At 29.1% G+C, this 13,230-nt stretch overlaps 4 protein-coding genes across 4 annotated transcripts; 2 read left to right on the top strand and 2 right to left on the bottom strand.

Moving 5' to 3' along the window:
• Nucleotides 1–164: 164 nt before the first annotated feature.
• Nucleotides 165–897, bottom strand: PPL_00588 (nucleoside deaminase; the record flags this gene model as incomplete). Its single annotated transcript, XM_020571613.1, has 2 exons — nt 165–416; nt 496–897. The coding sequence occupies 2 exons, from the start codon at nt 895–897 to the stop codon at nt 165–167; spliced, it is 654 nt and encodes a 217-aa protein (XP_020438887.1).
• Nucleotides 898–2,764: 1,867 nt separating this feature from the next.
• spt16 (FACT complex subunit SPT16) lies at nt 2,765–6,437 on the top strand (the record flags this gene model as incomplete). Its single annotated transcript, XM_020571614.1, has 8 exons — nt 2,765–3,080; nt 3,162–3,298; nt 3,362–3,512; nt 3,549–4,105; nt 4,181–4,320; nt 4,391–4,643; nt 4,717–6,138; nt 6,210–6,437. 8 exons carry the CDS (start codon nt 2,765–2,767, stop codon nt 6,435–6,437), a joined length of 3,204 nt encoding a protein of 1,067 aa, XP_020438888.1.
• A 437-nt stretch (nt 6,438–6,874) lies between these two features.
• snrpG (LSM domain-containing protein) lies at nt 6,875–7,344 on the top strand (the record flags this gene model as incomplete). The annotated part of the gene is made up of 3 exons (XM_020571615.1): nt 6,875–6,912; nt 7,020–7,042; nt 7,157–7,344. The coding sequence occupies 3 exons, from the start codon at nt 6,875–6,877 to the stop codon at nt 7,342–7,344; spliced, it is 249 nt and encodes an 82-aa protein (XP_020438889.1).
• A 292-nt stretch (nt 7,345–7,636) lies between these two features.
• PPL_00591 (FNIP repeat-containing protein) lies at nt 7,637–9,524 on the bottom strand (the record flags this gene model as incomplete). Its single annotated transcript, XM_020571616.1, has 5 exons — nt 7,637–7,678; nt 7,737–8,131; nt 8,318–8,731; nt 8,821–9,146; nt 9,484–9,524. 5 exons carry the CDS (start codon nt 9,522–9,524, stop codon nt 7,637–7,639), a joined length of 1,218 nt encoding a protein of 405 aa, XP_020438890.1.
• Between the last annotated feature and the right edge of the window lie 3,706 nt (nt 9,525–13,230).

Raw genomic sequence — 13,230 nt, forward strand, 5'->3', positions numbered from 1 at the left:
GGTCTTTATTTGAGCTAGAGATAACCGAAACTGAAAATTAATATGGTGGTAACTTTAGTAATTAATTTTAGTTACTCATAAAAAAAACTACTAATAAGGTTTATTTACTTATTGAATTACAATATTATGAAGAATAGAGTAGATTGTTTATTAATTTAAATAATTTAATCATCTAATTCTGGGTATTTTGCACACTTAGAACAGATTGGGTCTACATGCCATCCATTTGATGGCTGCAAACAGAAGTTTGGATAAATGGTATCGGTCTTCTTTCTAAGGATACCACCAATTACTTGAGCTGGAGAGTTATTTCCTGAAAGACCATAAGCAAGAGCATTGATTTGATTCGAGAGAACTGGGATTTGACCGAGACATTTGTCACAATACATGGTTTGGATGGAAGTACCGTAGATAACCTAAATTTATAAAAACATAATTTATATTAGATTCGAAATTAATAAAAGAATCAAATCCCTTGTTTAAAACTTTTCTTACCTTGGAGAAACCAGCCCACATGGCAGCGGCGTGACACATAACACATGATTCACCAGTAGTGTACAAAGAATAACCTTCCCAGGTGTTTTTGTTGTGAATACGTGAACAGTTCATGATGGCAACCATTTCACCGTGGTAGATGGCAGAGTTTTCATTTTGGTTGAGACCAGTGCAAGCGACAGTACCGTTTGGAGCAACAATTACAGTGGTGAACAAGTTGTTCTTTTCAATGGCAAGATCATAGGCAATTTGCATGTACTTTTCGTGGTATTTACGCTCAGCACGAGATAAATCCTCTGGATACAAGAGACGAGTTGGACGTGGCATTTCAACGAATGGATCGTCACAGGCCAAACTGACGGCAACAGTGACCAAAACTAAAGCGAGAATATATTTCAACATTTTGTTTGGTAGAAGTTATTAATTAGAATACAGATAATAATAATAGTAGTAATACAAATATATAATGATATTTATTATAGTTGGTTGATTTTACAAATGATGAATTTTAAGACTCCGGAGTCCGAGTATTTATTGTGATCGACAACTCATTGTCCACACATTCAAATTTTACTGAAAAAAATTTAAAGATTTTTTTTTTTCCAACATTATACTCTTTTTTTTTTAATCTGTAACAAATATGTGCAAGTTCATAGGTGATCGCCCTATTAATTCGAAAAAAGTTGTTCTCAACTTATCAGATTCTGCTTAGGATTAAACCCTTACAAGATAGAGAAAGGTTTGATCAAAAGACTTCTCAGCTGAGCACCAATCAATGAAACGACAGTTTCGAAATAATATCATTGAAAAACTGGGAAGTTGTAATGATTGTATGTATGAAAACATTCTGTCCAATCGAATTTCGAGATAGTAATCAAAACAGTTTCGAGATAAAAACTCTACTGATCAATCAAAATAAAAACGTTTAAAAAATTTGTTGTTTTTACAAAATAATTAGAAACTTGTGGCTATCGAATGAAGAAGGATAGCTAAAATGATCAAAAAAATAAAAATTGGTGACTGCAGATTTTTTTGATCAAAAAAATTGTGTGCTCTTTTGTTTTTCAAATTTCTTGTTTTTTTTGTTTTTTGTTTACTTTGCATCATACAATATTTGCAAATGAGGGGTATGTGTTGGAGAAAATTACTTAAACCTGCAAATAATTAAACTTTAAATCTCGTAATCAGATTTTATAACGAAATTTAATTAAGATTTGAGTTTTTAGGTTAGCTAGACTTCGATATGGTTAATTGTTTGGTCGCCCATTTCAAATTCTTTGATTGTCCTAATTTAAGTTCCAAAGCATTCTGTCCAATCAAACAAAGAGAGCACTTCAATTTTACTCTACAATTAATTAAATCGACATGATTTTTATTTTTATTGATCATTAATAAAAAATTCAATAATAAAAAATCATCGACCAACTATTATAATCAAAATGTTTATTTGAAATTAGCTATCAAAAAATGATCATAATAATTTGATACCAGCAGAGCAAAAAATAAAAAATAAAAATAAAAAAAAAAATTAGATTTTACAAAATTTCAACAACAAAGTTATTTGTTAATTACAAATAAATAAAATCATCAATCCAATAGAATAGAATAGATAAAACATAAATGTTAAATTTCATTTATATTTGTATTTATAAAACAAATATTAATAGAATCAATATTTACAATTTATTCTTTCATTATTGATGATAATAATTTTAGATTCATTATAGTTTGAAACAATGTGGGAAGTTGTTTGATGAATTTTAAAAATATGAACTTCAAAAAAATTATTAGAAATTTTAAAAAAATCGATTTTTTTTTTTTTTTAATTAAACAAAACTTTGTTTGGGCGCGCTTTATCTATCATTGTCTTTGAACTTTGTTATTTTTCACAATAATTAAAAAAAATAATAATAGATAGTTAAATTATTTATTAAATTTGATTTTATTTGATAATTAATTGCAATTTATTCTTTTTTTACAAGAAGAATAAAGTTTGTTACTTTTGTTTTTTGTTTTTTTTTCTGTTTCATTTGTTATTGTTCTTTATCTTATAAATTGTTTATATATATATATATTTATATATAGTTAGTTAAGTTAGTTGTATATATCTAAATATTATAATTATCTCTATTTTTAGAAAATTTAAAAGTGTTTTTTCTAAGATTTAGTTTTTAATTTATATATATTTATTATTTATTAGTTATATTTTAATAGTTATAGATTAATAGTTATTAGAAATCATTAGTAATAATAATAAAGTAGCTAATAAATGGATGCAAAAACAAGTAATGGTGGTTCAACAACTACAACAACGACAACAAGTAATGGAAGTTCGGATGTAAGAATCGACAGTAAGACATTCAACCAGAGATTACGTAGTCTCTATCAATCATGGGAGAACGCAGAGAACGATGCACTCTGGAAGTCAGCTGATTGCTTGGTATTAGCATTGGGTGCACCAAACGATCAAAACCCATATCAAAAAGTTACAATGATGCAATCGTGGCTCTTTGGATACGAACTTAGAGAGACTCTTATCGTTTTCTTGAAAAAGTCAATACATATAGTTGCAAGTCAAAAGAAAAGTAAGATATCGATATGCGATTCACAGATCTGTTAATCTACTAGCTAACTATTAATATTAATAACATAATCTATTATTATAGTTTCAATTTTTGAAGCAATTGATAAACCAGAAGAAGGTGAACAGAAACCATTCCACTTTCACACAATCGATAAATCTGATAATAACAAAGCAAATTTTGAATCAGTTATTGCAGAGATGAAGAAATCAAAGACAGGTGTAAGATTATCAACATTATCTATTTTTTTTTTATAAATTTTTTACTTATTATTTATTATCTAGAAACATATGGGTGTTATCGGAAAGGAAAAGTATTTGGGTGATTTTGGAAAGTCATGGGAAGAGGCAATCGAATCTTCAGGAATGGAAAAAGTTGATATTACACAAGGTTTATCTTCTTTATTAGCTATTAAAGATACTCAAGAATTGGTATGTTTATTTAATCACTAGTGTTAAATAGTGTAACCAGTAATGTGTCGTATTAATTATTTGTTACCATCTGCTGTACAGAAAAATATAACATACTCTGCAAAGATTTCAGATAAAGTATTGATGTCATTCTTGTTACCAAGAATCGAAAAGATTATCGATAAGGAAGAGAAAGAGTCACATTCACAGTTGACAGAGTTTACTTTGGACGTTTTCAATGCACCAGAGAAGATCAGTACTCGTTTGACAAAGGACACTGTCGACTATGCCTATATGCCAATCATTCAGAGTGGTGGTGTCTACGACTTGAAGTTCAATGCCACTAGCAACGAAGATAATCTACACTTTGGTACCATTGTAGTATCACTTGGTGCTCGTTACAAAACCTATTGTTCCAACATTGCCAGAACCTACATTATCGATCCCGTAGACGAGCAACAAAAGAACTATCAGCTACTACTCAACGTACAGAATCAGATCATCAAGCAACTCAAACCTGGCGTCAAATTCAGTCAAATCTACGAAAAAGCAACACAAGTGATTGAAGCTGAGAAACCAGAGTTATTAAAATACTTTTTAAAGAGTTGTGGTTATGGTGTAAGTAGTTAACATATCTATTAATTTAACAACAATAATAATAATAATCATAATTATTATAATCTTGTTTTTTAGATTGGATTGGAATTCCAAGAATCATATGCAAATATTAGTGCATCGAATCAAAAGTTAATTAAAGGTGGAATGGTATTGAATGTGGTTGTTGGATTCCAAAATATTGAAGCAAAGAAATTTAAAGATGATAAATCAAAACTGTATGTATATAAATATAATATTTTAAATATAAAATATATACTTATATTAGTTGTTTTAAAATCAATTTAGTTATTCATTGATGATTGGTGATACAGTATCAATTGATGATGAAGGAAAAGTAAATGTATTGACATCAGAGTGTGGAAAGAAACCAAACGATGTATTTTACTTTATTTCTGAAGATGGTGATACCATGGATGATTCGACAAGTGCAAAACATGATCCATCTTTGGTATTGGAAATGACCGACGACCTAAAGGCAATCACCGGTAAAAAGAGAGATTCAAAGAGAACTGCAGAGGAAAAGAGAAAAGATCATCAAGTGAGTAATTTGGTTTGTTAAATTAACATACCCAAGTAATCGATTCTTATTTATTTATTTTTATTTTTTAAAGAATATGTTGGCACAAAGAAATCTTGAAGAAACAGAGGCAAAGATTAGAGCAATGGAGAAAAAGACAACTGAGGGAGGATCTAAACAAGGCACTGAAGACTACTCAATGTTTAATAACCCACTGACTTTATATAACAATGGTCCCGCTGGATATCCAAGTGATGTCGTCAAGAACAAGATCACCATCGATATGAACAAAGAGAGTATCTTGTTGCCCATCTATGGTTACATCGTTCCCTTCCATATTTCCACTATCAAGAACGTTTCAAAGACCGAAGAGTATCTTAGAATCAATTTCAATACACCGTCGTCGTTTACACCGGAACAAGCCGAACTCGTGCCAAAGCAGTTGTTGTTCATTCGTGAAGTCACTTTCCGTGTCCAAGACATCAGAACTCTCAACAACTACGTGCGTATCATCAAGGAGATGAGAAAGCGTGTTACCACTCGTGAGACGGAAACTCGTGACAAGTCAACACTGATCGCTCAGGAAAAGTTGATTCTCACCAGAGGTCGTTTCCCACGTTTGGCCGATGTCTCGGTGCGTCCAACCATCTCTGGTCGTCGTTCACTCGGTAATCTCGAGGCACACGACAACGGTTTGCGTTTCAACCCCACCGGAAATAAAGACAAGACTCCAATCGATATCCTCTACAAGAATATCAAGCACGCTCTGTTCCAGCAGGCCGAACAAGAGTCGATGGTCATCATTCACTTCCATCTCTACGATGCACTGATGATCGGTAAGAAGAAATCAAAGGACGTCCAGTTTTACTCTGAGATTTCCGAGCTTTCACAGTCACTCGATGTCACCAGTCGCTCGATGAGCGACGAGCTCGAGGAGGAGAGACGTGAGCGTGAGATCAAGAAGAAGCTCAACACTGAGTACCAAAACTTTGTCAAGCGTGTCGAAGAGCTTGTCCCAGGCGGTGGATTCGAATTCGATATTCCCTACAGAGATCTTGCATTCTATGGTGTGCCCAATGTCAATACGGTGTTGTTGCAACCGTCGGTACAGTGCTTGGTGTCGCTGTTGGAGACACCGTTCTTTGTGCTGACACTGGAGGAGGTGGAGATTGCTTGCTTCGAGCGTGTCAGTCGTGCACTTCGTAACTTTGATTTGGTATTCGTATTCAAAGACTACTCGAGACCAACCATTCGTATCAGTATCATCCCAAGAGAGTATTTCGAGACCATCAAGGAATGGCTGGATTCCTGCAACATCAAATTCTACATGTCCGAGAGAAATCTCAACTGGAAGAGAATTATGGTTGAGATCAAATCGGATCTCAAGCGTTGGAAGGAAGACGGTGGATGGTCTTTCCTCGATCCACAAGGAGATGGTGGTGGTGGTTCCGGTGGAGAGGATTCCGACGACGATGAAGATTATGAACCAACTGAATCCGATGTTTCATCTGATTACGTAAGTGTAATGACAAAATCTATAGGAATTTTTTGTTTAGTTAATTTACTGACTAATATTTCATTTATTAGTTATCATCACAATCATCAATGTCATCCGATTACTCTGAAGAAGAGAGTGAAGATTCCGGTGAGGATTGGGATACTTTAGATTCAAAGGCAGCTGCAGCAGATAGACGTTCCAATATCGATGAATCACAAATCAATAATCTCAATCAAAATCAAAAGAGAAAGAGAGATCCACCTCCACCTGCAAAGAAACCTACTACTAAAGGTGCACCAATACCAAAGAAGAAATAAAAACAAAAGAGTATCTATAGACTTATTGAACGAAAAGGATGACCAAACGAATGATGAACTCATCACCCAAAATACTAAAAAATTAAAATAAATTATAAATCTTTTTAAAGAAAAAAAAGTAATAATAATATTAAATAATAATAGTTGTTATTATTGTATTATCACTAATGATTAATATGTATCTAAATATTAACATTTCTCATTAAAATTAGGTTGAAGTTTAAATGATTTTTGCATTGACGATTATTGATCAATAAAATTTGACAATCAAAATTTTTGTACGAATGAAATTAAAAGATTAAATATATCTTAGAACATAAATATAAATATATAGTTTAATTAATTAGTTTCATAAATAGATCGAATTAATAATAAACTAAAACAACAAAACCTCACTCACATTTGTATATATATAAATAAAGTAAAGCTTATAGAAAATGGTATTCGGTAAACCTCAAGACCCTGATTTAACAAAGTATGTTATATTATTAAAAAGAGAGATATAATAGTTAATGATGATTTATTATTTACTAACATGTTATCTATCTATCTATCTACTATTACTTTTACTTTATTTATTAGACTTTTAGATAAAAAGATGAATGGTAATTAATTTTTATTATTATGATATATTATTAGTAGTGTTACAGGTTTAATACTAACATTCTTTATCATCACTAATATCAATATAATATAAATATAAATTTACGATAATATAGTTAAACTCAATGGAAATAGAACAGTTATAGGAATATTAAGAGGTTTCGATTCATTTATGAATATTGTACTAAAAGATACAGTTGAAGTTACTTATCCACAAGAACAAATCAATATGGGAATGGTTGTTATTAGAGGAAATTCAATAGTTATGATGGAACCACTAGAAGCTGTATCTTCTAAAAAATAAATTAATTAAAAAAAAAACAAAACAAAAACAAAAACAAACAATACAATATAATATATAATAACAAACAAAGAGCAAACAAAGAGCAAACAAATCAAATAATGGTTTGTTTGTTAAAAAAATTAATAATATCTTTTTTCTTATTTATTTATGAAAAAAAGGTTTATAATACAAGTTTTATTTCTATTTTTTTATATATCTGAATCATTGATAACTTTTATTAAGGAGTTGGGATGATTGTTCTTAAACCGATCGATTCTAGTTATACCACCTTGTAGGTTTTTCTTCATGACGATCATGTAGTTTTGGTCAAGTCTTCGTATGGTGTAGTTGTTTGCTATAATATCAATGTTGAAAGGTATGGTGTTTTCCACAAAGAATGATGAGTTAAATACATGCAGTTTCTTTAATGAGCGCGGCATATCGTTCCATCTGACTTTATGATGCGGATATCCAATGCCTGGGTCAATGTCTCTGAGTGTTTGTAGTTTCGATATACCTAGTTCCTCGATCGAATCCGATAGTTGACCGGCCAATATACCTATCATTCTGTTTGCCGAATGTGATTTCAATACCTTGATATTCGGTGGACATCCCAACTCTATCTTGGTGTCATCTTCACTGAAATCAAGAGGATAACATATATAGGTCTGTAGGAACGATGAGTAAAAGAGTTGTCGGTTCAACCGTTCGATACCAGGAGAGTCATCGGTGTGTAGAATCGTTAGATGTTCAAGTCTACCAGGTAGTAGCACGTCGATCTTACTGTTTGGCCGTGTTTGGTCTATCTCTAATGAGGTTATAGTGTCTGGCAGTGCACCAGAGATATGTCGGTGTCGGAGTATGAGGTGTTTCAGTGTGCTTGGGAATGAGTTGTGTGTAAATGGATGACTGTAATACTCGCTTAGACACAACGATGTAACCGATTCAGGCAATATACCGTTGGTACTGGTGATTTCCTGGTTGAACGACCTACGAAACCTGAGTGTCGTTACGGTGTTTGGTATGTTTATATTGACTTGATTGAACACACCGTTGAATATCAATGTTTTCAATCTATTCGAGGGTAGAACACCCTCCAGAATCGGTTGGTCATAGTCATGTCCAAACTCTAAGAATTCCAATTCTTGTGGAAGCGCACCAACATCCAACAATTGATTGAAACACATTCCCAATGTCAGATGAGTTAGCCCCGAAGGTAATACACCTGGCTTAATCACCTGATTATAATGTAAACCAAATTTCATAATCCTCAGAGTGCTTGGTAATACATCGGGTGCAATAGGTTGATTAAAATTGTAACCGAATTCCAAATATCTTAGATTACTGGGTAGACATAACAAAGGCAATGGAATACTATAGTTTATTCTAATGGCATCGGTATCAATATCTAATTATCAAATTAATTGTTTAGTTGTTGTTTGTTTGAAACAACATGACAATATAGATAATATATTTAATGTTATATATAATACTAACCATAAGGTACAGACTTGTCTCTTCGATAGTCTTCTTCGAATTGTGTGATATCTCTAATCTTAAAGCCGTCGGATGATTCTATGGAACGTAGTACTTGCTCTCTGAAACTAGATAGAACAGATGGTGATATTCTATAACGATACAAATGATTGTAATGGGTTCGATTGAAATGCAGATCTTCAATTTTGAAATGAAGGTATCGATTACGTTGATTGAAAAGTTTCTTACACGTCAATGCGAAACAACATCGATCAACATTCGATTCAACAAATGATATCAAATACTCTAATATTGTAAAACTTAATTGATCTATCATCTTAACATAGCTATTTTGAAAACAAATAGATCACATAATCAATTTTTTACTATCATCAAGTTATTATTATTATTATTATTTTGCAATAACCAAAAAAACAGTAAAAAAGTGGAATTGAAAAATAAAATCTAATAGTTATTACTTACAAGATGAATTAATCAAGATCAAATCATAAATATTTAAAAAATTGTTGAAAATCAATACCATATTATTGATAATAAAGTTTAAAAGTAATTTATTCAAAAAAATAAATAAATCTCAAAAACATAAATAAAATAGAATAGAGTTAATTTTTTGTTTTTTTTTTTTTGAAGGAACTTTGGAATATGGAAAGTTTAATATCATACAATTGCTTATTATATTGGATGAAAAAACTGTTCTTTTCCATTTTTTCACTTTTTTATATTGGAGCCTATTAGCCACTCTGCTTGGAATAAAAATTTTAGGAAATATATTCTATCTTCTTTTTTGATAGGTTAAAAAAAACCAATTTGATTTTATTCTTCATCAATTGCCCCTGAGTTGGTTAGAAATACTTTTAGTAACGAAACAACAGAATTTTAATATTGTTCTGGAACAAAGACTACACCAATGATGGATATCAATTAGTGTCATTTGATTTAAATTGCATCAAAATTAATGAGTTATTGTTATTATATTGCTTTACTTTTATAGAGTATTAAAACATCGTCATCAATCTTGTTAAAAATTAAAAAAACAAAGTAAAAATCGATTTTTTCCATATCCAATCCGTTTGTTTGAACCACCAAAAGTTTAATTAATTAAACTTAGAGCTCAATGTCTAGGGGTTTTCACTGCTTCGTTTTAATAATAAAAGTGAAAGAAAAAAAAAAAATAAACAGTGAATTGTCATATCTATAATATTTTTTCCTATTTGTCAGAATGGGTTGTTGTTCAACTTTATTTTTAACCGCCAATATACTTTAAAAAGTGAATCTTTTAACAAAAACAATCTTAAAATGGAAAATCCCCAAATTTCACCAATGTTTCACAAAATTTTCCGTCTTGTGTGTTTAATTTAAATTCCTTTTTTAATATAGTGCGAATGATTGAGATCACATTGTTTTTTTTAATTAAAAAAAAACCTTTTAATATTTAAATAATTCTAAATCAAAATCATTAGAATACAAAAAAAAAAAAAAAAAAAAAAAAGAAATCAAAAATTAAATTAAAGTTTAATTAAATTTTAAATAATTTACCTTTTTAAATGTTGTACTTTTCATATAAAAAAAATATTAGTTATAATAAGTTAGGATATTACTTTTTTAATTAATTAATTTGTTCTTTAATTAATTAAAAAAATAACGGTAATAAAAATTCTATCCAAATCTGATACCTTTAAGGTATTTTACCTAAAAAACAACTTTTTTATTTTTTATCAAAATAAAATAAAATTATTATTATTAGTATGTATTTAGTTTTTTTAAATAAATTTTATTTAATTAGTAAATTTGTATCAATATTTATTTTTTAGACTTTTAGAAATCAATGTGGTTTTATTATAAAGTAAATATTTTATTTTGGATCAATTTTATAATTAACAATTTTCATATATATCATTCATTTGCTAAAGAGGTTACAGAATATTTGTTAGGGTAAAATCATAAATTCCTATAAACATTCTAAAGACAGTTTTTTTCATGAAAACGAATGAAGTTTTAATTGAAAAACATCAATAAAATCTCAACATCCACACCATTTCACCAATTAATTTATTGCAGTTGGACATATGAACTCATTTTAATATTAGATTACTACCTTCAATTGATATACATAAGATCTAATTTTTAGTTTGTTCCTCAACTTGTACAAAAATTATTGAAATACACTTGTGAACGTCTTAGAATCGTTTTTTTTTAACAGATTTTTTTATTTTCTTTTTAATTAATTAATTAATTAAAGTATATTGGAGATTTTATTAGTTTCAAATTCAACACCAAGATAAATTTCAACCCAAAGCTTAGGATTGATCTTTTTTTTGTTTTTGTTTTTTTTTAACAGTAAATAATTCAAATTTGAATTTACCTCTCACGGTTCAATTATAAATAAAAATCAACCACATAATGATTATATTAACAGTACTCAATAAAATCACGAAAAATCATACCAGTATTCATTAAAATCCGCAAGACAGAGAGTGTGGTATCTTATTTTTTTTTTTTTTTTATTTGGGGGGTAGAATCAATCAATTATTTGATTGCATCAATCATGTGGGGGTGTTGTAGGAAATTAACCTTTCAACAAAAAAAAAAAAAAAATAACAACTTAAATATTTATTATTTTTGGTGGATCAATACTAGTAATAAATAAATATAGTACATTTAATATCATAGTGATAAACAACCAATTTTTTATTTCCCTTTAAATTTTATTATTAATAATCATCATCAACAAAGTTGTTCACCACACATTGTGTAGTAACACCATCTAATCAGAGCAGTTGTCGTTTTAATATGATAGATCATCACTCTCTGTGACCAATGTTGATATAGTAGAGTTAGTAAAGATGTTAATGTTCAACATCACCTATAATTGTAGTTTCGTTTTCATCATTATAAATATTCATTACGCAACAACAAGAATTTGTTTAATACACTTTATTTTAATAACAATAAAGATTTTATTTCATTTCATACATAAACTTAAATAATAATATCAATAATAACAATACCACTCCACTACTACTACCACCACCACCACCACAACTAACCCAGCATAGTTCAAAACAACACTACACAACACAATTAGTCAATCAATCAATCAATCAAACTAACAAATAAACAATAGTTATATAGAATGTTGATCATCAACACCATCATCTTTTCAATCAAATTTACAACTGAATTGAAAGAATAACATGTTTCCAAGGTATTTAATAACAATAGCACATTAACACCATCATCTTCATCATCACAAAGAACCACCACGATCACACCAATAACACCACCCCTCCTCATTATACAACCACATTAAAAAGAGGTCGTCCTTCACACAAACACATTATTTATAACAGAAAACTATTTAAACAAACAGACACTTTTTGAAAGACCATCCATCTTCATAATAAAATAAAATAACAAAACAAAAAGTTGTAGTTGCCAAACAAAAAACAAATATTCTTAATAAATCATCTTTTAAACTAATTGGAATATATATATTTCATATAAATACATCTTAAAATATTATTACTTGTATCATTACACTATAATTTTCTTTTGTTACCTTTTGAAATAATATAAACAATAGTATCACATAAAACATCAACAACACGCCCTCCAATAAGAAGAACCTCAACACATGTATAGTATCACTACAACACTTTACTTTATTTACTATATAATCAAACCATTCCAGCTAAAAATAACTTTTTTATAACTTGTATTGAATTAATTGGACAAATTTTTTAATTTAATTACCAAATATATTATAAAACTAGTTTATTTTATTCATAGATATTATTTGTATCATTATAATTATCATCATCATCTATCATCAGCATCACCAATATTTCATTATGTTAGATAGCTAGTAATAAGAAAGTAAAGCGACTGAAGAACAATCCAGCTAATCAATTATTCTTTCTAATTACCAAACAGGATAAAACTAACAACAATATAGAGTTGATTTGGATCAATTAGAATTATTTCATTATATATAGGTAAATTTTTAAATATTTCACAAAATCTATTTATATATATTTTTATCATGTTCATTATATATTTTAATTATATATTTCCAAAAAAGTATGAATTACATCACCTTTCTCCATTATTTTTCTATAGAATGAATATCAATATAATATATATATTATGATTGAATTTCGGTTATAAATATCCCAAAAAATATTCAGATATTACATTTAAATAATAATTAACAAGTCTAGATCAATTCAAAAAATAATTAAGTTCAATAATATGTGGGGGTGGCTGATTTTTAAAAGTGACATCTTTATTGACATTTGTGTTTAATTTTTTATTTTTAAGTGTGTTTAACGTTGGTGGTGTGGTTGTTTTTTGAACATGAAAATATAAAAGGAAAAAGGAAAATGGAAAATGCAACTATTATTACTTTAA

This window comes from Heterostelium album, assembly GCF_000004825.1.
Source record: "Heterostelium album PN500 unplaced genomic scaffold PPL_scaffold1, whole genome shotgun sequence".
Classification (NCBI taxonomy): domain Eukaryota; phylum Evosea; class Eumycetozoa; order Acytosteliales; family Acytosteliaceae; genus Heterostelium; species Heterostelium album.